We start from the raw sequence: 24,885 nt of genomic DNA, 5'->3' as shown, positions 1-24,885 counted from the left end.
TATTAAAAAGTTTTTACTTTCTTTTCTTTATCCCCTTTATTCCCTTAACCATCTTTCTTATCTTTTCTCCCATATTTCAATCAATTCTTCATTTTATATTTCCTTTGTTCCCCACTCTTCACATAGTTCATATCCAAAATTTATAATATTACACTATTATATTTAGTCCTTTTTAACAGTAACTTTTCTATCAATATTTCTCGATTTTAACCTTACTTTATATTATTTCTTAACATGTTTTAAAGATTATATTGTTTTTAACATTATATTAAAATATTATAATTTCTTTTATGGTTAATGCTTTAATGCCGGGTCAAAAATGTTGATATTTTGAAACTTTCAAACACAACTTATTTCCCAAAAAATTCTAAGAACAAAATATTAAGCTAATATTATATATTTAAATCTCTTTAATTACATAATTAAAATAAACCCAGACTTAACCACTTTGCTTACAAACACATGTAATTACTCACTATGATCAACAAACAACACCTATGATCAACAAACAACACCTATGATCACTGTATCTACAAACACCCATGTGACCGTGCTCTTAAAAAATTCTAAAATGTTTTATACCCGTATTATTTAAAGTCCTAAACGTGCATGTTTGCAGTAAATAAATTTACCGGGTCTGGCCTCCTGTCGATTCACAAATAAGAAAGCACAACGATTGCACAATTGAGCCGGGAGAGACAATACAGAAACCTTACTCTGAGCCTGCTATTCTTCTTCATTTGCAGCTATAAACCCAGCTCTCTATCTATTTACGTGGCATCTTATCTCTCCCCTCTCCACTCTTCCATGCTATCTGAAAACACCTCGGGGGTTCCCATCTCTGTTCATTCCCAATACCTGTTATTGAACCCGGTCCTCCCTGTCCCTATAGCCGATGGTATTATTACTTTGCTCTTCTGGACCGTATAAACACCGGATAAAATGGTGAATTATCGCGACTTGGGCTTTCTATTCGGTTAAATTTGTTAGGAAGATACTGCCTACTAGCAGTCCTATTCGGCAACATGGACGAGCTCGCCTCCCGCTGCAAGGTACGTTTTTTGTTTAAATCCTCAAGCCTCGCCATCAATCAAGTAATAGTTGACACCCAACGCTTTTCTTGCTGCCAATTGTTTATATTTTGGACACTTTAAATTTCTGAATTGCAATACAATAGCTGGTAATTAATCCAAAATACAAGCAATGCAGATTCGACCTAGGTCACAGGTAGCTAGTCTGCGCGGGTCAGAAACATTTTGTGGAATATTTTTTTCGTGAAGGCAACGGTATTTTAGAGTCTGCTAATTCATGGGCCTAAAAATAGACAGGAACCTGTCATTTAGTGAATTGTATCTCCTTTCGGATTGCTATCTTTTTGGGTTCCCTCCCGCATACAAGTGGCATTATTGTCGATGCACCAATGCTCTTTTCCTTGTTTTGGATTTTCCTTAACATGGCTATCATTGGTTCTCATTTTGCTGTCTTTGGCATCATGCAATCGCTATGAAACTATTGAGGATGCCTCTTTAATTACTTACTTTGACTGCTGAAAGGTGGGATGCTTCTGCTGAACAACGCCCCCCGGGCCGGGGAGTACGCTGGCCCAGGAGGGGTAAACATGTCACGTGGGGGAATTAAACCCTGATGGGGCAATACCAACACAGTACTGACCTCGAAAGACCCTTTGACTTCATGCAATATCTATAACCCTTGAATGTAAGACGTTGGTGAATTTTCTACTTGCATAACCATGAACCTTCTATTGACATGTTTATATTGCCACCCTCTTTTATTGAGTTCTTGAAACTAAACATATTTATTGGCATGGAGGCAATGTATCATTCTTTTTTTCTCAAAACAAGAAAGGGGTTGTTTGGTTTGGGCCTCACTTCCACTTAGGTGTTATCATGATAACCAATTCTTGCTGTGGCTTAGTTTTTGTGAGTAAATGGTATCTCCTCTGTAAACACATGCAAGACATGCACTCGGTCTCATTTGTTTATTTAATTGCAACAAGGTAGAGAGCTGAACCACTGGAAATGGGTTAACGTCTCAACATTGTTGCAAGTCCTCCTGTTCAATACTTATTTAGAAAACCACATTTGTGTTAACTGCAATATTTACAAGAGCATGATGGATGGGTTGTGAACTTGCGTCACTATCTTGTTAAATCCAGCTTACGATCAAACCATAGCCCGATGGATGGTGGCATCGTGCTGCTTTCTTGCTATGATTAAATCCAATTGTCCTCTCGGCATGACTAATGGCATAGTTTGTTTAGTTAAGCATTTGACATCCAACAATCAAAACCCTAGTCCATCGGACACATATCAACAAGCATCTATAAAGATGCTAAATGTAACGTAAGTCTACTAAACATTTATTTGTCGTTCTGATCAATGTTGTTAAAAGCGCGATCGGGATTAAATCGGCGCGGGGAACGAATCGGAAAAAATCGGAAAAATCGGGAAAAAATCGGAAAAAAGCGGGAAAAAATCGTTTGGTACAAAAATATTCATTTTTTTTCATTTTTTTTTCAATTTTTTTAATATCTAAACCATCTACAACATAAAATAAATACATTGACACATAAATATGATAAAAAAACTAATATATAAGATGTTTAATATCATTTCTAGCGCTAAAATCACACATAACATTGAATCATGTCCTGAATAGTAAGTCCCAACTCAGCCTCAAAATATCAACAAAAAATATGATAATGTATCTCATCATGTCATAATGTCATATACAATAAAATGAAAGTCTAATCCTATTGATTTCCTCTGCCCCTCTTGCGAGAAAATGCCACAGCTTTCCCTTTCCCTCTAGATGTAGATGCTGGTGCCCGTGCAGGTGGAAATGGCAGTGGAGTCTGATGTGATCTAGACGTTGAAGAACTAGAAGTAGGAGCTATAGGAGGTAGACCACGTCCTCTACTGGTGGCAGGGGTAGCCCGGGCAGGTGATGTCACCTGGAAACATTACAATCTCCCAATCCTGAAATCCTGAAAAACTGATAAGTCTGCTGGATTTTAAATGAAATATAAAATTCTACTTTCTCCATATGAAATCCAATGAGGCTGGAACCACTCTCAAACATCCTGAGTCATTTCATGGTAATGTTAAAAATTTAAGTAAAAGGATGAAAATGAAGATTAAGGAGAATGTCACTTTTACTTTAAGAATTTAACATTACCATGAATAGCATATCCATACTAGGGCCTAGACTTGATCATTAAGCTACCCCACTCAAAAATTATTTGTTTCTTTCAAAAAACATTGCATGAAAAAACCCAAAAAAAGTTATAAAACTATGCTGTCCTGAGCCCCCACGATTTTTTCGTTAAAAATCGCGTTTTTTTCGAAAAAATCGCGATTTTTTGAAAAAAGCACTATTTTTTCAGTAAAAATCGGCAAAAAAAAAGTAGGTGATTTTTTCGTATAAAAATCGCGATTTGATCGGCAAGCTGAAAAAATCGCGATTTTTTCATTAAATCGCGATTTTAACAACACTGGTTCTGATACAGAGGACCTAAATAAGTTTTTATCTGAAGCATCAGCAGGGACATGCTAAAATTGCTAAATTTCTGGATTGCTAGACTTCATTACACAGCGTAAGATGGCTTTGATTACAATTTTGGCAAAGCTATTAGGGATTGCTTCATAGTTGACCCCACAAGATGCTAGATGTAACCATGTGCAATTAGAAGTACTTAGATTTAACCAATATAATTTTCTTCTTTTCCAATGATATGTAAGAGTGCAATGTGATCATATCAAGTTCTCTAATAATAAGAATTCTCTTGTCTCCCAGGCCTTACAAAAATTCCTCCCATCTTTTACCACTAATGATTGTACAAGCTAGGACCCTTAAGATTCTTGTGTTTGTTGGTTTAGGAGGGCCTTGTAGCCTACGGTCAAGAAGGCCACTTCAAGTGTGATGCAATCATACTTACTTAAGGGCCCTTTGTCCCATCTTTTACCACTAATGATTGTACAAGCTAGGACCCTTAAGATTTTTGTGTTTGTTGTTTTAGGAGGGTCTTATAGCATCAAGCGTCAAGAAGGCCACTTCAAGTGTGATGCAATCATACCTACTTAAGGGCCTTTTGTGCCAAGGATACTCCTATGAATCACATAATTTCATGGTGCTATGTTCATTATATAGTTTTCAAACATCAGGTGGAAAAATACATTTATTTCTTGGTTTCACATTGGACCTCTACTTATGCTTGTTAATTCACCTTATTGTGATCAAAATATTTCAGATAACAGTTATTTAGGTTTCAGTTTGGGGTTTTAAGGTTACTTGCTTCATAGTAGATTATCTTGCTTGAAATTCTAACATATGGTTTAGTTTGTGTATATTTTTTCAGCTTTTCAGCTTTCAGCATATATGCAGAGCAAACTTTATAATCCATCCTCCTCTTGTGCCTACAACAAGAAACTGAGATTGAATTTTAACAATTAAATAGTATGGGAAGGGTCCAATAAGCTCCATGTTCTCAATGAAGAGGGTTTAGAGTTTGTTAAATCTAACCCCACCCCCCTCCCCTTATTTCTCATTGCGTGTTCTCTTTCAATTTACTTCAGTATTTCGGTTTCTATTTTTTAAATTAGGCACATGGTCTATTTTGTAAACCTTATTCTATGCATGTAATAATTCCTTGGTCACGTTTGCTTGTTTCTTTTCATACTCTACTTCCTGCAACCTGGTTCATAGCTTTGTAGTTGCTAGGTGGTTGATGCTATTTTGTTCGACTTGATTTCCTATGATCTGTTGTTCTTCATGCTATCTTATTTTTAACTTTATATCTATCAAATGGTTGATGGTATGTGGTCTTGAGACTTGCACTAAATTTTTGATGCTCTAGTTTACTACAAATCATAATTCGAATTATTTAATAATGTAGTATTTGTTTACTAGTAGCAGTCAAATCCATATATTATCCAACTAATTTGGCATTTAACATCTTTTATTCTGAATATATATGCATTTTAATACACACACACCAAACGCTGCTTGGATTGCTTCACTCAGTGCTTCTGCTCTGTGTTTTAGAAACACTATGTTCTTTTTTTTTTCCTAGAGAAATACGTTTCCTTCACTCACTCATGTATGAAGTGTTCCAAGTGAGGATGCTATAGCTTGTCAGCTCTTTATGGATTTCCCCCCCACTCCAGTTTCATGGATGGAGAACTATATTATCTACTAGTCGAAATACTTTCTTGTAACCCTACAGGACTTGGTGGAAATAGATCCCATGACCTTTATGGGCTTCATGCTGTAGCGGAAAGTGTTGGACAGGCCAAGCTATCCCTTGGGGTCTGGCAACATTGTGTTATATTGTTGTCATGCCACACGGACATTTTGCTCATATTAAAAACAATTTTTAGTATAGGCTATAGCAGTTAGCTTTCTTGCGTCGTTGTATACATGAACACAAATGCACAAATTTCTATTTCCTTAGACCTCCTATGCATTGCCCACCAATTTGCTTGTTGGATAACTGCAAACTGCATTTACTTGTGAAGTGAACCTATTGGTTCCTTCACTTAAACTATCGATAATAATAACAAGGCTGTAGCCATGTGATCTAGATGGGATATATATATTTTTTTATTGATAAGATTGATGAGTGATGATTACAAAGTGTACAAATTTTATATTTATAAATAATTATTACATGGATTCAGCTTTTCTTAAAAGCATTGGCTTTCCATAATGACATATTTATTGTTGGTACTTATTTAATTGTGACTCATTGATATCATATTTCACTTTATAAGAATAAAGATACCTGAATATTGACATGCCTAGACCTAGACAATCAATGAACTATGGGGTTTGTTACAAGTAATCCCCTTTTAAAATGCTTTGATGCCAATATCAAATGGTCTCGTTTTCTAAAGATTTGGCCTCATCAAACAGTCTTTTCCTCTTAGCGAAATAGTCTGTGATAGTTTCGTTATGGGGAAATTAGATGAAATGATCTTCAAAGCTTCCAACAAAAATGTCACATGGTAAGAGTATCCATCCATCCCAGGTTGATTCTTTCTAAAATTGCCTATTGATAATATTCTTGATTTGAATTTTTTTGATTTTGATTCCAAATTGTTTGGGAATCTTGATCCTTTTGGAATGCAACCAATGTGCTGAAGTTGGTTGGAGAAATGTCAATGCTGGTAAGTTGTGTGGTCCATACGATGATTTTCATGATTATGACGTTCATAAAGTACACTATTATTTTGATTCTTCTTGATCTCAATTTTGGGGTTTTCCAGAGTCACTTTAAATTGTGTATTTAAATAATTTTCATGTACTTTTGCCTTTTGTCAGTGGATGATATTTCCTCAGTAGTGGCGATTCACTTAGATTGAATACGTAAATGTCTCTCGATCCATAGTTTTCTTGTTGACTTTGGAAAACATTATTGATTTAATTGGGCCATTGGATGCCTTTGTTGACTTTTAGACTTGATATTTTCTCTCAATTTAATTGCTTAACTTTGATCAACAAGATTTGATTTAGCTTCCTTATGTGAGCAACTTCCTTAACTTTGTTTTTTAAACAAAATGTAACTTTTCCTTGTTCTTTCTCTTTATGTTGTAATCCTTGGTTGCTTGGAATGACATCTGTTGAGATTTGTAGCTTGGGAGGTTCTCCACAGGCCTTGGTACTGGGCTTGTGTGAGTTGGCACCACAAAAGCCATTTGTTGGCTAAGTACCCAAGACTGGGGTTTGCACCCAAATCTTATGGGCGCAAAACCAAGCATGGATTTGATGATTTGACCCTTGTAGCAAGTGTGGGCCTGTGGCACCTTTAATGGAGCAAGGGGCTACTAAGAAATTCAAAGGAGCATTTGCCAAATGAGAGAAAATATTTTTTATTTATTTATATCAGTGGGCTATTTGGGCAAAAGTTCAGGCTGGCTTTGCTGTAGGAGAGCCCTAGAAGAGGGCTAGGCGTTGCACCCTAGATACATATAAATAGAAGAAGTTTGTGACCTCATTTGGCACATCACAAGTGCACATCATTGGAGAATAGCAATCTGATTTGGCCGCAGCTCAAGAGGACTAGCCGAAGTGAAGGAAAAGGTCATGGTTGGAGTCCTTTTCTTGTGATAGGACTAGGCCGAGTGGAGCAGGGAGCTGGCTGAGTTTAAAGGGTAGATCTGGGCATACATTTGTGCGGTGTGTTTCTGTGACAGGGCCGAAGATCATCTGTGCTATTACAGGGGGGTCAGGCCCTGTTTGGGTGCTGATCTATGGTTTGGAACAACTGTTATGGTGGCTGCATTAACCTAGAATAATAGCGTAGATAGGACAGGTCTTGTAGCAGGAACTCAACGCAGGTTGAAGGGTGGTTTGGCCAGGAAAAGGAGCAGACCTGTAGCAGTCACAGGGTGCCCTAACTAGGGACAAAAGCTTCAAAATAAAGTGTGCACAAGGCCAGTCATTTGAGGCAAAGTTGATGTCCTTCAAAGAGGTATGTTGTTGCTTTTCAAGGATATGGTGTGTTGCTTGGTTTATGGTCCAGATTGGACAGAGTTTGGTGGGCAGCTTATGTACAGATTGGAGGGCTATTAGTAGCTGTCCTAAAGTGCCCTAAGTGCGGACTTGTGAAGGAGAACAAGGCTGCTAGGAGTGGCTGGAAGTTTGGCCTAAGGGCTGGTTCTTTGAAGGACAAAAGAAGGCAGCCAAGTGGGCTAGTCAATCAGCCCTAGTTCACTGTTGGAGGACATCTTCAGTGAGAAGAAGGGCAGCCTCCAAGCCCTTGACTCGTCATCTTGTAGCAACTAAGTGGCAGAAGTGGGCAGACAAAAGAGCTGTTCACAAACGGAGTTGTGAACAGCTGCTCAAAGCTCCTAATCCTATGTGTTGCATTCTTTATGGACTAAGGAACATTTAGAGGGAATAACTGTTTTGATCCAATTTCAGTGACCTAAAGGAGCAGAGTTCATTAATAGAGGTAGATTGAGGAGCTGTAGATTGGGAAGTGAAAGGGCCAACATAAGTATTCAATGTACGTGGATCGGAAGGACTGTGGATGCGCACCGATAGGAGTAGGTCAGTTGTATCTTATTCAGGGCAGTTTTGTTATCATAGTTGTTGATACATAGCCCTGGTTGTCTTGTATCAGAGCAGATTGTATGAGGGTCATTATCCCGATACAGGAGTCCTAAACTGTTGTATTAAAGATTGTTAATATAATGAAGTTGGGTTGAAAAATTGGAAAATTGTCTATTGTGCACTAGTTGATTTACTGTTGTGTTTATTCTGCTGTGCAAAGTAGGATTGTTGCGGAATTTGAGTGTGTTTATGTCAGAGATTGTAAGACCAAACCCAGATTCTTGATTGCCGTGGAAATTCAACATGGTGTCAAAGCTACTTTGGAGGGCCAGTGAATCGGAGGTTGCACAACACAACATACAACTCAAGAAGGAGTTGGTTCCATTGTTGTTGAAGGACTAATAGCAATGGCAAAGTTGTCAGTTGGTCTACGATATGAGGACAGGTTGGATGGTCTGTCTAACTATAGTCCGTGGAAAGAGAGGATCAACTTGGTCTTGATGGTGAACAAGATCTGGGACTTTGCCAACAAGGAGATTAAGAAACCAACTGACCCTAGGGAGTTGGAAGTGTACGAAGAGTTGGATATGAAGCCGAAGCTGATCATCCTAGATGGTGTCAAAGATCACTTGATACCTCATGTGTTCGGGAAGAACACTGCCCATGAGATGTGGAAAACTCTTTAGGATTTGTTCCAGAACAAGAATGAGAACCAACTGTTGGTATTGAGGGATAAGTTGAAGATGACCAAGATGATGGATGAAGAAGCAGTAGTGCCGTATCTGACGAGATTGTCTCAGGTTTGAGATGAGCTTGTTGCCATCAGAGAGATTGTTTAAGATTCTGAGATGGTGAGGATTGCTGTGAAGGGGTTCATCGAGGAATGGAAGCTCTTCATTAAAGGGATCATTGCTAGAGAGAAGATGCCAAACTGGAACATGTTGTGGGATGACTTCGTTTAGGAGGAATTGTGAGATGAGGATATTCATCTGAAGAAGAAGGCTTCTGATGATGATGTGGCTCTTGCAGTGAGAATGAAAGGCAAGCAAAAGGACTTGAGTAAGTTGAAGTGTTTAAGTTGTGGCAAGTATGGTCATTATTTGACGAAGTGTCCGAAGAAGAAGCATGGAGATAATGAGGAGGGGAAGGAGGTAACAGGTGTTGCCACTTATATTAAGCTAAATGATCTCTCAAGGAGATTGGAGAGCGAAGATTTTGCTCTAGTATCTCTCTCATTTCTCCGAGGGTGTCATCGAGGAGACTGCATGGTACATGGACAATGGTGCGTTGAAGCATATGACAAGTTCGTGTGATGTGTTTGAGACTCTAGCTGAGTGGGACTTGAAGTTGCACATGATGGTGGGCGACAAGAGTCTGAAAAAGATTAGTGGATTAGTTGTCATGCCATTCAGGATGGAGTAAGGTCAGTTGATGCGAGTTCAGTATGTACTGTATGTACCAGAACTCAGATATAATGTATTGTCTGTCTCAGTGATTGAGCAGAAGGGGTTTGATGTGATTTTCCAGGATGGGAAAGCGATTCTCAGGCCCAAAGGCTCTAACTTTGCTAGAGTGGTCATCGAAGTTAGGGAGCAGGGTTTATACAGGTTGATGGGCAAGCCTGTAGATCATGAGAAGCAGAAGCAGGAGCAGGTTCTAGAGGTTCAGAGGGAGAATGTGCAGCTCAAGAAGAGCGCATGTTTAGTGGGGAGTAAGGGTACTTCTACAGCGAGCAAGAAGGAACCTTGGGATGGCCTGAAAGCATTTTAGGAGAAGAAGTAGGAGGCTTCTCGTGGCAGAGACACTACCGAGACAAGCGTAGTTCATTCTTCAGGGTATGCTGCAATAGCAAATGCCAGGAGTTGGGCTAGTGTTGCGAACAATGATGATAATGATGAGTTACTTCCTAATGGTGGAAGTACCTCCCTCGCTAAGAGGGAGTGTTGAGATTTGTAGCTTGGGAGCAGTGTTATCAGGACTGGACTGAACCGGTCTGAACCGTACGATCCGACTGGTTTGAGGCCAAAATCGGTTCAGACCCGGCGGCCTAAACCGTTTTTGGCCGATTTGGTACCAAGTCGGCCCTTTCATTTACGAAACTGATCGGATCGGTACCAAACCGATCTTTCTTCATTGAGCAAATCGATTTTACTTAAATTTTTAACATTACCACGAAATGACTTGGGATGTTTGAGATTAGTTCTGACCTCATTGGATTTGATATGGAGAAAGTAGAATTTGAGATCATGAGAAGCAGAAGCGGGAGTAGGTGCAGGTTCAGAGGGAGTCGAGTTCTAGCAGGAGTTTGCAGGTTCAGAGGGAGAATGTGCAGCTCAAGAAGAGCACATGGTGAGTAAGGGTACTTCTACAACTAGCAAAAAGGAACCATGGGATGGCCTGAAAGCATTTTAGGAGAAGAAGCAGGAGGCTTCTCGTGGCAGAGACACCACTGAGACGAGCGTAGTTCATTCTTCAAGGTATGCTGCAATAGTAAACGCCAGGAGTTGGGTTAGTGTTGCGAACAATGATGATGATGATGAGTTACTTCCTAAGGGTGGAAGTACCTCCCTCACTAAGAGGGAGTGTTGAGATTTGTAGCTTGGGAGCAGTGTTATCAGGATCAGACCGGACTGAATTGGTCTGAACCGTACGGTCCGATTGGTTTGAGGCCAAAATTGGTTTAGACCGGTGACCTGAACCATTTTTGGCTGATTTGGTACCAAGCCGGCTAGTTCATTTACAAAACCGATTGGCTTGGTACCGAACGGATCTTTCTTCATTGAGCCGATTGGTTTTGTACATTGCTGCCAAGGACCCTTTGAACACATTTTTTTTTCAAAAAGCAATGATTTATGACAGAGGAAGCCTAGTATTTAACCATATTGCCCTACTAATGCTATGCAATTCATTGTAATGTTAAATTCTTAAAGTAAAAGGATGGAAATGAAAGATACAGGAGAATGTCACTTCTACTTAAATTTTTAACATTACCATGAAATGACTCGAGATGTTTGAGATTGGTTCTGACCTCATTGGATTTGATATGGAGAAAGTATAATTTTAGATCTCACTCAAAAACTAGCAGACTTAACAGTTTTCTAGGATTTCAGGATTTGGGGGATTGCAACGCTACATTGGATTTTGTCATGTACGAGGGTATGAAACTAGTATTTAATCAAGAGCACCAAGCCCTCTATGTACCTTGATGTTAGTGGCATTGGTTGTCGAACTCCTTTATCATGAGCCTACTAAAAAAAGTACCCATCACTCGAACAAAATCTTGACTTGACATGCAACGCTTTTTCTATCTTATTTTAATTCTTAGAGGGTGATATTGATGACGCAGATTCCACTATAGGCAATGATTTTGATGATATGTGGGTGTTTGTTGTAGCATAATTTTTTTTGGATGCTGGAGGCCATGTGGAGCTTGTTTGTTGATATATTTTCTGTTTAGAGATGGATTGCACTCGGTGCTATTTTGGTTATGTGCACCCTTACATGCTATATAAATTAGAATTTTTGCTTGTTTGTGTATAAATGGATTGGATTCATAGGGATGCACATGAATATATATATGTTTTAATTTAAAATTTGAATATTTTGTGTTTTTGATTAACCATTTTTTTGGTCCGGTTTTTTTATTGGTTTTCGTCTGGTTCCCGGTCTAGGGTGTCTACTGGTTCAATGACCGGTCCGGGGGGTCTACCGGTTCAATGACCGGTCCGGGGGGTCTACCGGTTCAATGACTGGTCCGGGGGGTCTACCGATTCAATGGCTGGTCCGATTCTGATCATTATACTCCATAGCCTTGGGTACTGGGCTTATGTGAGTTGGCACCACAAAAGCCATTTGTGGGCTAAGTACCCAAGAAGTGGGTTTTGTACCCAAAGCTTATGGGAACGAAACCAAGCATGGATTCGATGATTTGATCCTTGTAGCATGTGTGGCATCCTTAATGGAACAAGGGGCTACGAAGAAATTCAAGGGAGCATTTGCCAAATGAGAGAAAATCATTTTTTATTTATATGAGAGGGCTATTTGGGTAAAAGTTCAAGTCGACTTTTCTTTAGGAGAGCCCCAGAAGAGGGCTAGATTTTGCACTCTAGATACATATAAATAGAAGTGTGTGACCTCATTTGGCACATCACAAGTGCACACATCATTAGAGAATAGCAATCTGATTTGGCTGCAACTCAAGAGGACTAGCCAAAGTGAAGGCAAAGGTCATGGTTGGAGTCTTTTTCTTGTGACAGGACTAGGTCGAGAGGAGCAGGGAGCTAGCCGAGCTTGAAGGGCAGATTTGGGCATACATTTATGAGGTGTCTTTCTATGAACAGGGTCGAAGATCATCTGTGCTATTACATGTGGGGCCGAGCCCTGTTTGGGTGTTGGTCTATGGTTTGGAACAACTGGTATGGTGGCCGCATGAACCTAGAATAATAGTGCAAATAGGACAGGTCTTGTAGAAGGAAGTCAACACAAGTTGAAGGGTGGTTTGGCTAGGAAAAGGTGCAGACTTGTAGCAGTCATAGGGTGCCCTAACTAGGACTGAAAAATTCAGGATAAAGTGTGCACAGGGCTAGTCATTTGAGGCAGAGTTGACGTCCTTCAAAGAGGTATGTTTTTGCTTTTCAAGTATGGTGTGTTGCTGGGTTGATGGTATAGATTGGACATAGTTTGGTGGGAAACTTAAGTACATCTTGGAGAGTTGTTAGTAGCTGCCCTACAGTACCCTAAGTGCAAACTTGTGAAGGACAACAAGGCTGCTAGGAGCAGCAGGAAGTTTGGCCTAAGGGTTGGTTCTTTGAATGAAAAAAGAAGGCAACCAAGTGAGCTAGTGAATCAACCCTAGTTCACTGTTGGAGAAAATGTAACTAGGATCAGTCTTCATAAATGTAATTTTGATATTTGTACTTATTCAAGAAAAGAAAATTTATTTTAATATTATTTGTCAATGAGTTTCTTGCTCATTGAAAATAGGACAAGCACATTTTGAAGTGCTTCTAGAGAGTCAAAGTCAAAATGTAATTATGATAAGACCCTTTGAGGGCATGTCACATCATGTATGACATCATACAAGGTCAAGGGAACACCTCCAAGCATGGTCAAATCCTCTCCTAGCACCAACGAAGTCTACAAGCAACAAAACGATGAATAAAAGTCAAATTATAGTACAAACTGCAAGTCAGCCTAAATGACAGTCATGTCGGTTGGAAAGGGAGGGACAAACCTCTATTTATAGAGGTTGTCCACTCCTCAAAAGGACATCAATCTATCTCTGAAATCTGCATACACTAGAAGGGTAAAAAGGACGAAGATAAGGGCAGAAAAAGGTAACAAGGACAACGAAGATAAGGAGGCAAAACAACGAAGTGAAGGAAGCCATTTCTGAAGCAGTATCAACCACATGTGCAAGGTCAAAGAAGGCTTGACTGCAACCATAACAATCGAAAATAATAAGTCAACATATCTCATTGTTTTGGGTGTAAACAAGGTCTACTAGGCCTCTCTCTACAAGCGAAGAAGAAGCCCTCATATACGAAGGAAGAAGGACCAAGATCGAAGAAGATAGGATTGTTTCTAGGGCTAGAAACAGTCACATGTGCGAGGTGCAAGAAGGATTTGACAACAGTTTAAGGCAATAACATGAATAGCCTCATTCAGATGTATACCTAGGCCTACAAGGTATCCAAAGGAAAGCAAAGAAGCCCTAATATTCTAGGGTTTCCTAACCTAGAAGACAAAGTGCTGTAAGACAAAGTGCCGAAAGATGTGTCGGAAGTGACAGTGTACAAAGAGGAAGGATTTGACTTATGCTTGGAGGATATCCTAGTCAAGGGTCTAGGGTTGGCAGTTGTTCAAATAAGAAGCTTCAATAAGAGAAATCTTGCAAAGGGTTTTCCTCTGAAGAGTGGAGAGGGTTTGTCCCTGGCAGAGATCCAAATTTTGTGTTCGTGTTATTCTGTTTTGGTAGCTGTTTGATGAAACACACACAATAATAATATTAAGAAGATAAATTGTAAAAGTGCATCACAAATTGTTATCAAGTCTCGGAGAATCATCACAACACTACTTTGCCCTAGATTCTCTAACAAGAAGGACATCTTTAGTATGAAGAAGGGCAACCTTCAAGCCCTTGACTTGTCATCTTGTAGCAGCTAAGTGGCAGAAGTGGGCAGACCAAAGAGCTATTCACAAATGGAGTTGTGAACAACTGAACAAAGTCCCTATGTGTTGCATTCTTGAATGACTAAGGAGCAACTAGAGGGCAAAATTGTTTGGAGCCAATTTTAGTGACTTAAAGGAGCATAGTTCATTGATAGAGGCAAATTGAGGAGCTGCAAATTGGGAAGCAAAAGGACCAACAAAATTGTTCAAGGTTTGTGGATTGAAAGGACTGTGGATGTGCATCGACAAGAGTAGGTCAGTTGTATCTTGTTCAGGGCAGTGTTGTTATCATAGTTGTTGATACATAACCCTAGTTGTCTTGTATCAGGGCATATTGTATGATGGCCATAATCCCTGGCATGGGAGCCTAGACTATTGTATTAAATATTTTTCATATAACGAATTTGGGTTGAAAAAGTGGAAAATTGTCTATTGTTCACTAGTTGGTTTATTGATGTGTTTATTCCGTTGTGCAAAGTAGAATTATTGGGGCATTTGAGTGTGTTTGTGTCAAAGATTGTAAGACCAAACCCAAATTCTTGAATGTCGTGGAAATTCAACAATGTTTGGCATGTCATCTATATCTCTTGATGAGATAGCTTCATTGCAATTCTTGGTATTGTTATACAATGTGATTTTCTTCTGTTTATAGCATATTGTTAAATAATTTTCTAATTTCATGGTTAAAGTACCAATTGATTCTAATGAAGAATACATGAGAATGATATTGCAACCTTTAACCTTTCAAGTGTAAAATGTAGATTTCAACAAGTAATTGTTGATCATTAATTTTAAATCACCAATTTCACTAGTCTTTGGTTTGAACATGCATATGTCGTTAGAAGTTACTAGTAGAAAAACCCAATTGGAGGGCCGGTTTGGTACCTAACTGTTACAAACTGGCCCTAATCAACTGGTTTCGATCTTACTCGATCGTTTAGATCTCACATGTGAGGGGGGTGTTTGGGACCCATGGTGGTTTGAGGGCCGGTTTGGTACCTAACTGTTACAAACTGGCCCTAATCGACTAGTTTCGATCTTAATCGATCGTTTAGATCTCACATGTGAGGGGGGTGTCCGGGACCCATGGTGGCTATTTTTAAGGTGGTTTTGGAGGAAACCAGTGGTTGTTTCCCTCCCAAAACAACCCCCCTTGACTATAAAACCAACAACCACCCCCCAAACCCCTAAACCTAAAAAAAAATATAACCCTAACAATGTTGGCAATCAATGGTAACGTTAAATTCTTAAAGATAAAGGAAATGTCAACTTTTACTTAATTTTTTAACATTATCATTAATTGTTTTAGGATGTTTGAGAGTGGTTCCAACCTTATCGTACTTCATATGGATAACGTAGAATTTCGTATCCCACTCAAAATTTAGTAGACTTAACAGTTTTTGGGATTTTAGGATTTGTAGGATTGGAACATTTTCATTGAATTCTCTCATGTATGAGGGTATGGGATTGATATTTAATCAAGAGCATAAAGCCCTTTATGCACCTAGATGTTGGTGGTATTGATTATTGAACTCTTTGATATTGGTGGTATTGATTGTTGAACTCCTTTGCCATGGCCTTAACAAAAATGTATCCTTCACTCAATCTACAATAATTGGTTAGTCATGTTAAGCTTTTTCAACCATATTATAAGATTGAGGAGATGAACCCTTCACTCAAATCAAAATCATTGGTTAGGCATGTTTCTTTTTCAATTTCTGCCATATTATAAGGTTGAGGAATCCGAGTTTGAAGACTTTGAGCGAGATGATGTTTATGTAACTCTTTTTGATTATCCCATTTCTAGTAGTGGTGAATTAGTGGTGAGTTTGGTGAGTGATCATATTGATCAATGATTTATAGTCCGCAGCTCTAGAGGCCATTTAGAGCCTCATCGATCATGTATTTTGTTTTGTTGTTGATAGGTATTGTACTCTGTGCCATTTTGATATATGCACCCTTACATGGTATATAGGTGAATAAACTTTGCATATTTTATCTCTAATGGTTTGGAATCTTAAAACAATTTTTTTCTTTGAAAACTAATTATTTCATGTGTTTTTTTAAAATCGAATTTATTAAATCTGGTTTGATCTGTTTTTGGCTCAAAATTTGATTGGATAGATGGGATTGTTCAAAACTTGATTTCGATCTTAAAACTATGGTAATACCTTGATTTTGACCCTTCGTATTATTACATCAAATTATTTAAAACTTGTAAATAAGTGGTTATAATGATGGGAGTCATGCCATACGAGCATCATTAAATGACGCTATGTGTAAATGATGTAAATATATTTGTATGGATTCCTAGTGTGGAGCTCAAGGCCAAGGCTTGACCAGTGAATGGCTAGGCATGTGATTGTGGTAAATACGCTCTCTATGTATCATGTGGTAGACTTTTCGTGGTGTGCTTGAGACATGTAAGTATTTATATTGAAACTTAGTATAAAGGTCCAAGATGGTTTGAAAGAGTGTGAGAGGGGCTGAGTACAATAGAGGGGAAGATGAAAGAGCACCCCGAGGGATAAGTAATCCGATGTTTCATAGGAACTCTACCATTTCATCTCGTGCTTTATTTAAATCTCATCCACCACCATTGGCTTAGAAGCCAATCATTGAATGCATGTGGTGGTTGGTGAGAAATGTCTACCTTACATAGTCATGGAGACATGGGGCTGCATACAATCATGAGGAAGTGTAAGTGGCCTCCGTCCTCATGGAAATCCATCCCTACGACCTCATGGGAATTTGTTCTTCCTCCATTCTTGTGGGAAACATTGTCATTTTTCACCACAAACCATTCACACTTTTACTATGCTCATGTTCAGACACTACCGAAGTTCTAATGCTGCAATCCTCAAGTTTTAGATTAATATAACAATCTGAAAATGACCAAATAAGCTATGGGAGAGTAACTTGTGTGCTTGGAAGAGAAATGGATGGTTGTAGAGGAGTGTAAAGGTTGTGCTATGTTAACACCTAAATTAGCACCCTTGTGAATAGTCACAACATAGGTGTTAACGAGGGAAACAAAATGGGAAATGTAGCATTGTCACCTTAGTACTATTTCTGCTTCACTTTAGGCCAACTCCTAGAAATGAGGGCTAATCCTTATTTATGAATGTTAACCTCCTTAAGTGAATTATGACCATTGACCATACAAGCTTATGATTTACTTTGATGAAACCATGTATAATAGTTAAATGGACGATAGTTCCAATAAGTGATTAAATGCCTTAAAGTTAATTGGTTAGAAACAATAGCACAAACCATTTATATTCACATGAGAAAGAAGGTTAGGTGCTAGTGGATGTGTGTCCCAAATCTAATATAAAAGATAAACAATGTTAACGACTTTAGATTTGCATTTAGATGATTATTAGTCAACAAATACAACTACCAAGATGTAATGCTCCCTCCCACCCCTTGGACTTCTTGGGCTGTGGGAAGTGTTACTTCTAACTAACCCAACCTCCATCGTCTCACTATGAAGATGGGGTTACAAAAATCCTCCTCCAAAACTTGCGGGATTAATTTATGATATCACCAATATATAAAGTTCGTCGAGAGCTTTCTGGTGATATAATCTTTATCTCAATGTGACTCCCGGATTAAAGATGTGCTCATTGAAAGTTCGGCCAATCACATGGCACCACATCAGCGACACACCACCACATGGCATCCACGTGGGCTCATAATTGTTGGTCCCAGAAAACCCTACACCATTAGTGCTTTGTGTTGCTGTTGTTTGTATTTGAATTCGAAGGAAATCCGGGGTGCACAACATTTTCCATAGTGCCATATCTCTTGGACCCTCAGGTCCTCTCCTTTAATGATGCATAGCGTGGGGCCCACAAAACTTCCACTCAGACGCACCAACTATCATGTCATCCTCCACCTAACTTGCTCGCACGTCCTATAACACCGCGATCTTTGCGCGTTATTGGTGAAAATGTAGCGAGTAAAGGTCTTCTTGCTTGTGCCTTAGCTAGTGAAGACCTCGATTTGTCTTTCTCCCAGTATGAGTGTGAGCTCATGAGTTAGACTTCGGTTAGGATGAGTTTATTTCCAGTTTACTGAAATAATCATCAAGATAGCATGCGTAGTGTTAGAGCTTCAGTCAAGTGGAGTCTTCATCAATTTGAATACAAAATGAGGTGGCAGTTACAAGTTTAGTTAGAGCAAGTTAGTCTTCAGTCTTGATTGAAGGAAGAATGGTTTAAGACTCCAAGTGTTGATTGGAGAGAGAAATCGTATCACTCTTAGTTAACTCGCTATCAGAACTTGACTTCTAAAATTGAATTGGGCCGTCCTTGCATGGTCAAATTGGGTCTATAAAGAGGAGGACGAAGGCACATAATATACACAATGGTTGTGAGATCATCTTTGATTGTGGAGAGCACAAATTTGAGAGCTTGTGTCCTAAGAAATTAGGAGATCACAAGTGCGCAAGGATTTAGGAGTTTGTGCGCAGATTTAAGGGCTTGTGTCGTAAGAAATAGGAGACCACAAGTGCGCAAGGATTTAGAAGGATTTGCACTAGAGAATAGGAGGAGGTGACTTTCCTGGATATGCCAAATTGAATGTCTGCTGCTGTGTTGCTTATTTCTAAAAGCTGATATTTATGCAGTAAACTAGTTATATTTTGCCATTCATGTTTTTTGTGATTTTAATTTTAAATTTTTTGTATATAGATGTATATATAATTTGACAGATTGCCATTCCCAACCCTCTGTCCCCTGAAAAATTTGGGGGTGTGGTCTAGCTGTTCTGGGCATGTGTTTGCTCATTCCTTCTGTTGCCATGTTCCAAAAATCATGCAACATAGGATATCTCCCTTAGTTGTGACCACAGCTAACTTCTTTCTGCCAAAGTGTGCTTGCCTGCATGTTAGAGAGTCTTTGAGCACGTGAGGAAGCCCTCTTGTTCTCTTGTGGCTCTACTGCTGCAATGTTTCTTTGCTCGGATTGCCACCAGCCATTAGTGAATGCTGCCTGTCAATATGCTACCTCTAGCTGCATGTCATCCCTGTCGCCACTGGAGGTCATGGTTGTACTGACCATTACCACCTTCTTATTCCTTTCCTTTAATTTCCCAAGTTTAATGCTTAGGCCCATAAAAAATTTCAATCCTCTTTTATCTTAATTAGATAAAAAGTAAATGACTTATCTCCTTAATTGTGGGTGCCTTTGCTATGTTGTTGTCATCTGCTTCAGTGTGTACCAAATGCCTTGGCCGCATTATATGTCATGTGCTCACATGATTTGTTGGCCTTTTTGGACCTTCACTGTGCCTGCCAACACTCTGTGGCTCTGATTCCATGTCAGATGATGCACATACACCATAGCAGAATTACGGAAAGGGACAAGACAAGTCCAGAATTATTTAGAGACAGAAAAAAAAGTGACATTTTACTTGATGTTATTCAATATGGGAAATGCCAATACTTAAATATGTCTCATGAGAGAGACATGCCTTGTACAACCACCTTATGACAGTAAGCAAAAACTTAGCCTTACTATGATAATAACTTAATGTTATCTAAGATGTGAACTTAAGTTACATAACTTCATTAAACGAAGATACTAAATGCATTAACACATGAGCATTACACTTAGTCAGTTTATATATTTGTGATATTGTAGCTCTTGTTCTAATCTATCCACACGGCTACCTGCAGCTTGGAAGGTAGTGAATTTAATTATTTTTTTCCTTGTTAAAAATGCAATTCATGGAATATGCTATCAACGTTTCCAATGCATTATCAAAGTTTTTATAGTCCATGCCAAGTCAGTCTCAAATAACTAATGTGATGCATATTTATACCTTTGGATATGGTAATTCGTCCGAATACCTGGTGCCTGAATTATCCAGCTGCATCCTAAGAATAATAGTTGTTATATGATAATAACAGAGAAACAAGTAATTGCATCAAACCTTCTAGCCATAAATTTTCCACACTTTCTTATGCTCACTGTTCTTCTATTTCTGATGTGCTCACTTGTTTGCCCTGATTTCCACTGAGAAGTCTAAAATAAGTGTTATGCTGGAAGTGGTCTTATTCTCAACAGTCATATCTCAGATAGTGTAATTCTTTCAATATATCTTAAAATAAGGTTATATGGTTGCATTGCATTCCCTTCTCTCCCTTCTTTGAAACGTCACATAAGATTGAATTTAGATTCTATGGGATGTAGGCACAGCATAATTGTTTATGATCATATATGATCTAGAAATGCATATAATAAGCGTACATTAGATCATATGCTCTCCCATATCAATGGTAGATTAATAATTGAGCTATTTTATTATCCTTATATTCAATAGGATATCACATAACAGGCCCTAGGTGGGTATATTGAAATCATTTCCAATTTTTAGATCATATTTGCACCTTGCTTAATTCAAGAAGTCTGCAAGCTATTTATTTAGTCTGCTGTTTGGCCTTTTCCAGGAAAAGCTATTGACTTTTCGTCTAAAAGAGCTAAAGGATGTCTTAAGTCGTGTCAGATTAGCAAGGCATGGGAAGAAACAGGTCTGTATTTTCAGGTTCAGCCGTTTTGATTGAACTGCAATTTATTATTCATGGGAATGAAGTTTGGCTGTCATATGCCTGAACAAATCTACCGAGTTGTGGTGTTGCCCCAGCATTGCAATTAGTGTGGCCTTTTTGAGTTTGAACCAACAATTTTCTGTTGTTCTGTTAAAATTTCTTTGTACAAATATTTTTTGTTTTCAGTTTTAGTGAACATTGTCATGTTGATCACATTTGTGGATTACATGGGGATGAGTTGTAATGGTATCTGAATGGTTGTGACTGAAATTAGATTTGCTGCATCTATCCAATTTTACTTGGGCTAATTGATTTGTTCTTTGCTGCTTTGTTAATATTTTAACAGAAATATCACTCAATGCCTTTGGTTGAACAATACAGGTTCTTATAGAAAGGATAATGGCATTGCTTTCTCCTGCTGATCAGCAAGGTCAGAAAGTTAACTTAGTTCTATGTATCCTAGAATTCCATTTGCATTTCTGGACTTGGTTGAAGTATAGGAGCACATCAGCTTCATTTAATTAATCTTGAAATTGATGCCTTGTATATGAATTTGGTTTAGTTAAATTGATGCATTGCATATAAATTTAGTTTAATTAAATTGATGCTGTTATGTAAAAAATTAGTTAATTTTAGGGTTATTATTTAATTTTAATTTTAATTAGATGAAAGGGCACGATCATAAGATCATGCCCTTTCCCAAAGGGTGTCCGTGGCGGTATATAAGCCAGGAACCCCATTGTAATCAATCATCATCTGTAATTCATCTTATTAATAAAATATTTCTATATATATTACTGTCTATCCAGAAGTTTTATGCTTCATCGGTATCAGAGCGGATTCGATCCTCTGGACAAATTCTCGTTGCATAGGTCACCACCTTGCACGCAGCCACCGTTCTCCCATCCGCACCACTGTTCCAATCCTTCCGCCCGGCAGCGCTCCAGCCAACCATAGTTGGCTGCCCGTTACTCCCTTTATTACTCCTGTCCGCTAGCGTGCATCCCACCTGCGTCAACTCCTGGCGTCCACCTCACGCTGTCGCAAAAAAACTCAACTTCCGTCCGCAGTCTTTGACATAACCGTCCCCATCCGTCCGCTGTCCAGACTTATCCCGTCCATTTCCGCCTTCCGCCAGTCACCTGTTCACACCCACCATCGACCCGTAGCATCCGTTAAAAGACTGCGGTGATAAACTGCGCGATATTTTTTTTGGAACAGTCAAAGGGTTCCGTGATAAACTGCGCGATGTTTTTTTTGAACGGTCAAAAGGTTCTATCAGCGAACGTGACTGTTCGGGTAGAAATATATAATATATATTTATATCGGCAAATTATATATAACGGTTAATATATATATATATATATATATATATATATATATATATATATATATATTATATTATATAATATAAATATATATAAGTTATATATCTATATATATATAAAGTTAATTTAATTAATTAAATTTATTTTAACTAATTAAAAGTTATATGTATAAAATTTATTTTAGCTAAAAAAAAAAGTGGGAAAAAAAAATATTTTAGCTGGCAAGTAAATACACGCCCCCGCAAACCCACTCAATGTCGACAATGACAATGGCGGATTTCCAAAAAAAAATGTTGGATGCAGAGCATAAGATAAATAGCAACCACGATGAGGTCAATAAAAGATTAAATGAATTCGAGATCAAGCTTGCAAGCTGATGAAATAAAAAATCTTCACGATACGACAAATCGAATAGAAATAAAAATGGAAAATTACCATGTTCAGATAGAAGCAGGCATCAGAGAGGTCTTAACAATGCTGAAAATTCTGTGTAAAAGGTCGAATTGTACACCCGAACAACTACTAAAAGAAGGTGAAGAGAATCAAGAACACATCTCGTCAGATTCAACAAAGTCAACAGACTCTCATGAAAAAGTTGAATCCCCAAAAAAATCAGCGACACCCCACCAAGAAGCGAGTAACACAGCCTTCACAAACAAGCAACTCTAGGATAACTTTACCAATCAACACCCTTTTTTCGCTCAACCATTAGCAACATACCAGCGAAGGGCAAAAGTCGAGATGCCTAAATTCGATGGAAACGAAAAAAACAATGTTGCATGGATAAATAAAGCAGAAGAATACTTTGAGATATATGACATCAATGACGATGACGAAAAGCTCAGGCATGCATCCATGAAAATGGAAGGAGAAGCATATAATTGGTATATGTGGTGGAAAAAAACAACACACGTCATTAGCTGGAGAAAATTTAAAGATGCATTCTTTAAAAGATTCCAAGGTGTAAGAGAAGAAGAGTTCTTTTCAAAACTCATCAAGTTACGACAAAAAGGAAGTGTGGACGAATACACTCAAGAATGGGAGACCTTAGAAACACGAGTACCTGCGTTATCAGAATCTCGTCTAAGTCAGTCATACATCTCGGGACTCAAAACCCATTTACAAGCAGAACTTGAGATGCATGACATTACATCTATAGAAGTAGCAAGACGAAAAGCAAAAACAACCGAAAAGAAATCCGAACCAATATTTTGGTCAAAAGCGGAAAAAACTTATGCAAGACGAAGGATACCCCAGTATGTGGACTCAAATAATACAAGATATGTTCCACCACATCGTCGTGAAGATGAAAAATCTAATGTGGAAATACAAAGGATAAAAGAGGGTAAATGTAAACGCTGTGGTGAGAAATGGGACCCCAAACATAGATGTGCTAAAGGAAAAGAACCAAAGAACCTATATAATTGTGAAGCAACCAATGATTCAAACAATGAAGATTATGACATAGAAGACACAGAAGATGCCCCAGAATTCTCACCAGAATTAGATGACGGAAGTATTCCGCAAGTGTCATTATCAGCTATGACAGGTATATCACAACCTCAGACTTTAAAGTTAAAAGGACACATAAAGAAGAACAACGTAGTGGTTCTCATTGACTCGGGTAGCACACACAATTTTTTAGATGCAACTGTGGCAAGGAGACTCAATATTTTTTCATTTCCCTTACCAAACATGAAAGTGATGGTAGCTAATGGTAAGAAGATTGAAAAGGTAGGGAAATGCCATAAGGTCAATTTGCAGATTCAAGACTTTAATCTAGAGTCTCCATTCTTCACGGTACCGTTAGGAGGAGTAGATGTAGTCTTAGGTATCCAATGGCTACGAACTTTAGGTACTTATGCCGCCAACCATCAAGTACAATTTATAAAATTCAAATGGGGAGGTCAGAAGTACAAACTACACGGATTCCAAGCACCCGAAAATCAAGTTGTATCATCATCTCAGATGATGAAGCTGAGTCGAAGAAGAGCACCTGCTTATGCAGTACAATGTCACCAGTTAGAAATGTTATCTGCAAATATGACCAGAGAAGAGTCACCAGAGATACAAGATATGATTCGGAAGCATGAAAAAGTATTTCAAGACCTACCTATGAAGATGCCGCCTAATAGGGAAATTGAGCATACAATAGAAGTCAAGGCAGGGTCAGACCCCATCAACATCAAGCCATACCGATATCCACATCTCCAAAAAACGGAAATTGAGAGATTAATCCAAGACCTTTTAAAGTGTGGGACCTTGATCATCTTGGAATATATAATCAAGTGGAAGGACTTGCCGAAGAAGACGTTTCTTGGGAGAATGAATCATTCTTCAACAACATCCGTCGTTACTTATGCTTTGAGGACAAAGCATTCTTTCGAGAGGAAGGCAATGTTATGTAAAAAATTAGTTAATTTTAGGGTTATTATTTAATTTTATTGCTCAATCCTGCTCTTCTTGACGCTATACCAATTCCCATATGTGCTCCAATTCCTCTCGCAACAAGAGGATGAAGTCACTTAAGAGAGGAGCCTCATGGCTAGCTGTTGTAGAGGAGGGCTTGTTGCCCTATGAGTTGCCCACCAAGAATAGGGCTTCTTAGCCCCCTGTCTCTAATCATATCATAGACTGCAAATCACCCAGTTTTAGTGGAAAACTTTGCAAAGGCATCCTCCACCTCATCAAGGGATGCTCTATCCTAAAATATCTGCCTCAATGCATCCTTCCTCCCCTATGAAATTTCACCAT

The 24,885-nt window shown here is 38.6% G+C and overlaps 1 protein-coding gene across 1 annotated transcript in view; it reads left to right on the top strand.

Moving 5' to 3' along the window:
* The first annotated feature begins 643 nt into the window (after positions 1–643).
* Positions 644–24,885, top strand: part of LOC149250262 (E3 SUMO-protein ligase SIZ1-like) — a 338,204-nt gene continuing 313,962 nt past the window's right edge. Inside the window, exons 1-3 of the mRNA XM_089453590.1 lie at positions 644–1,052; positions 20,705–20,785; positions 21,185–21,233. Of these exons, the coding sequence (XP_089309716.1) occupies positions 1,026–1,052; positions 20,705–20,785; positions 21,185–21,233 (157 nt within the window). The 5' untranslated portion in view covers positions 644–1,025. The remainder of the gene's footprint in view (positions 1,053–20,704; positions 20,786–21,184; positions 21,234–24,885) is intronic.

This window comes from Pinus tabuliformis, chromosome 7, assembly GCF_031772625.1.
Source record: "Pinus tabuliformis cultivar Carrire ecotype Pingquan chromosome 7, CPIR1, whole genome shotgun sequence".
Taxonomy (NCBI): Eukaryota; Viridiplantae; Streptophyta; class Pinopsida; order Pinales; family Pinaceae; genus Pinus; species Pinus tabuliformis.
Note: the sequence above shows the minus strand (reverse complement) of the source record. Positions and strands in the feature narration are given on the sequence as shown.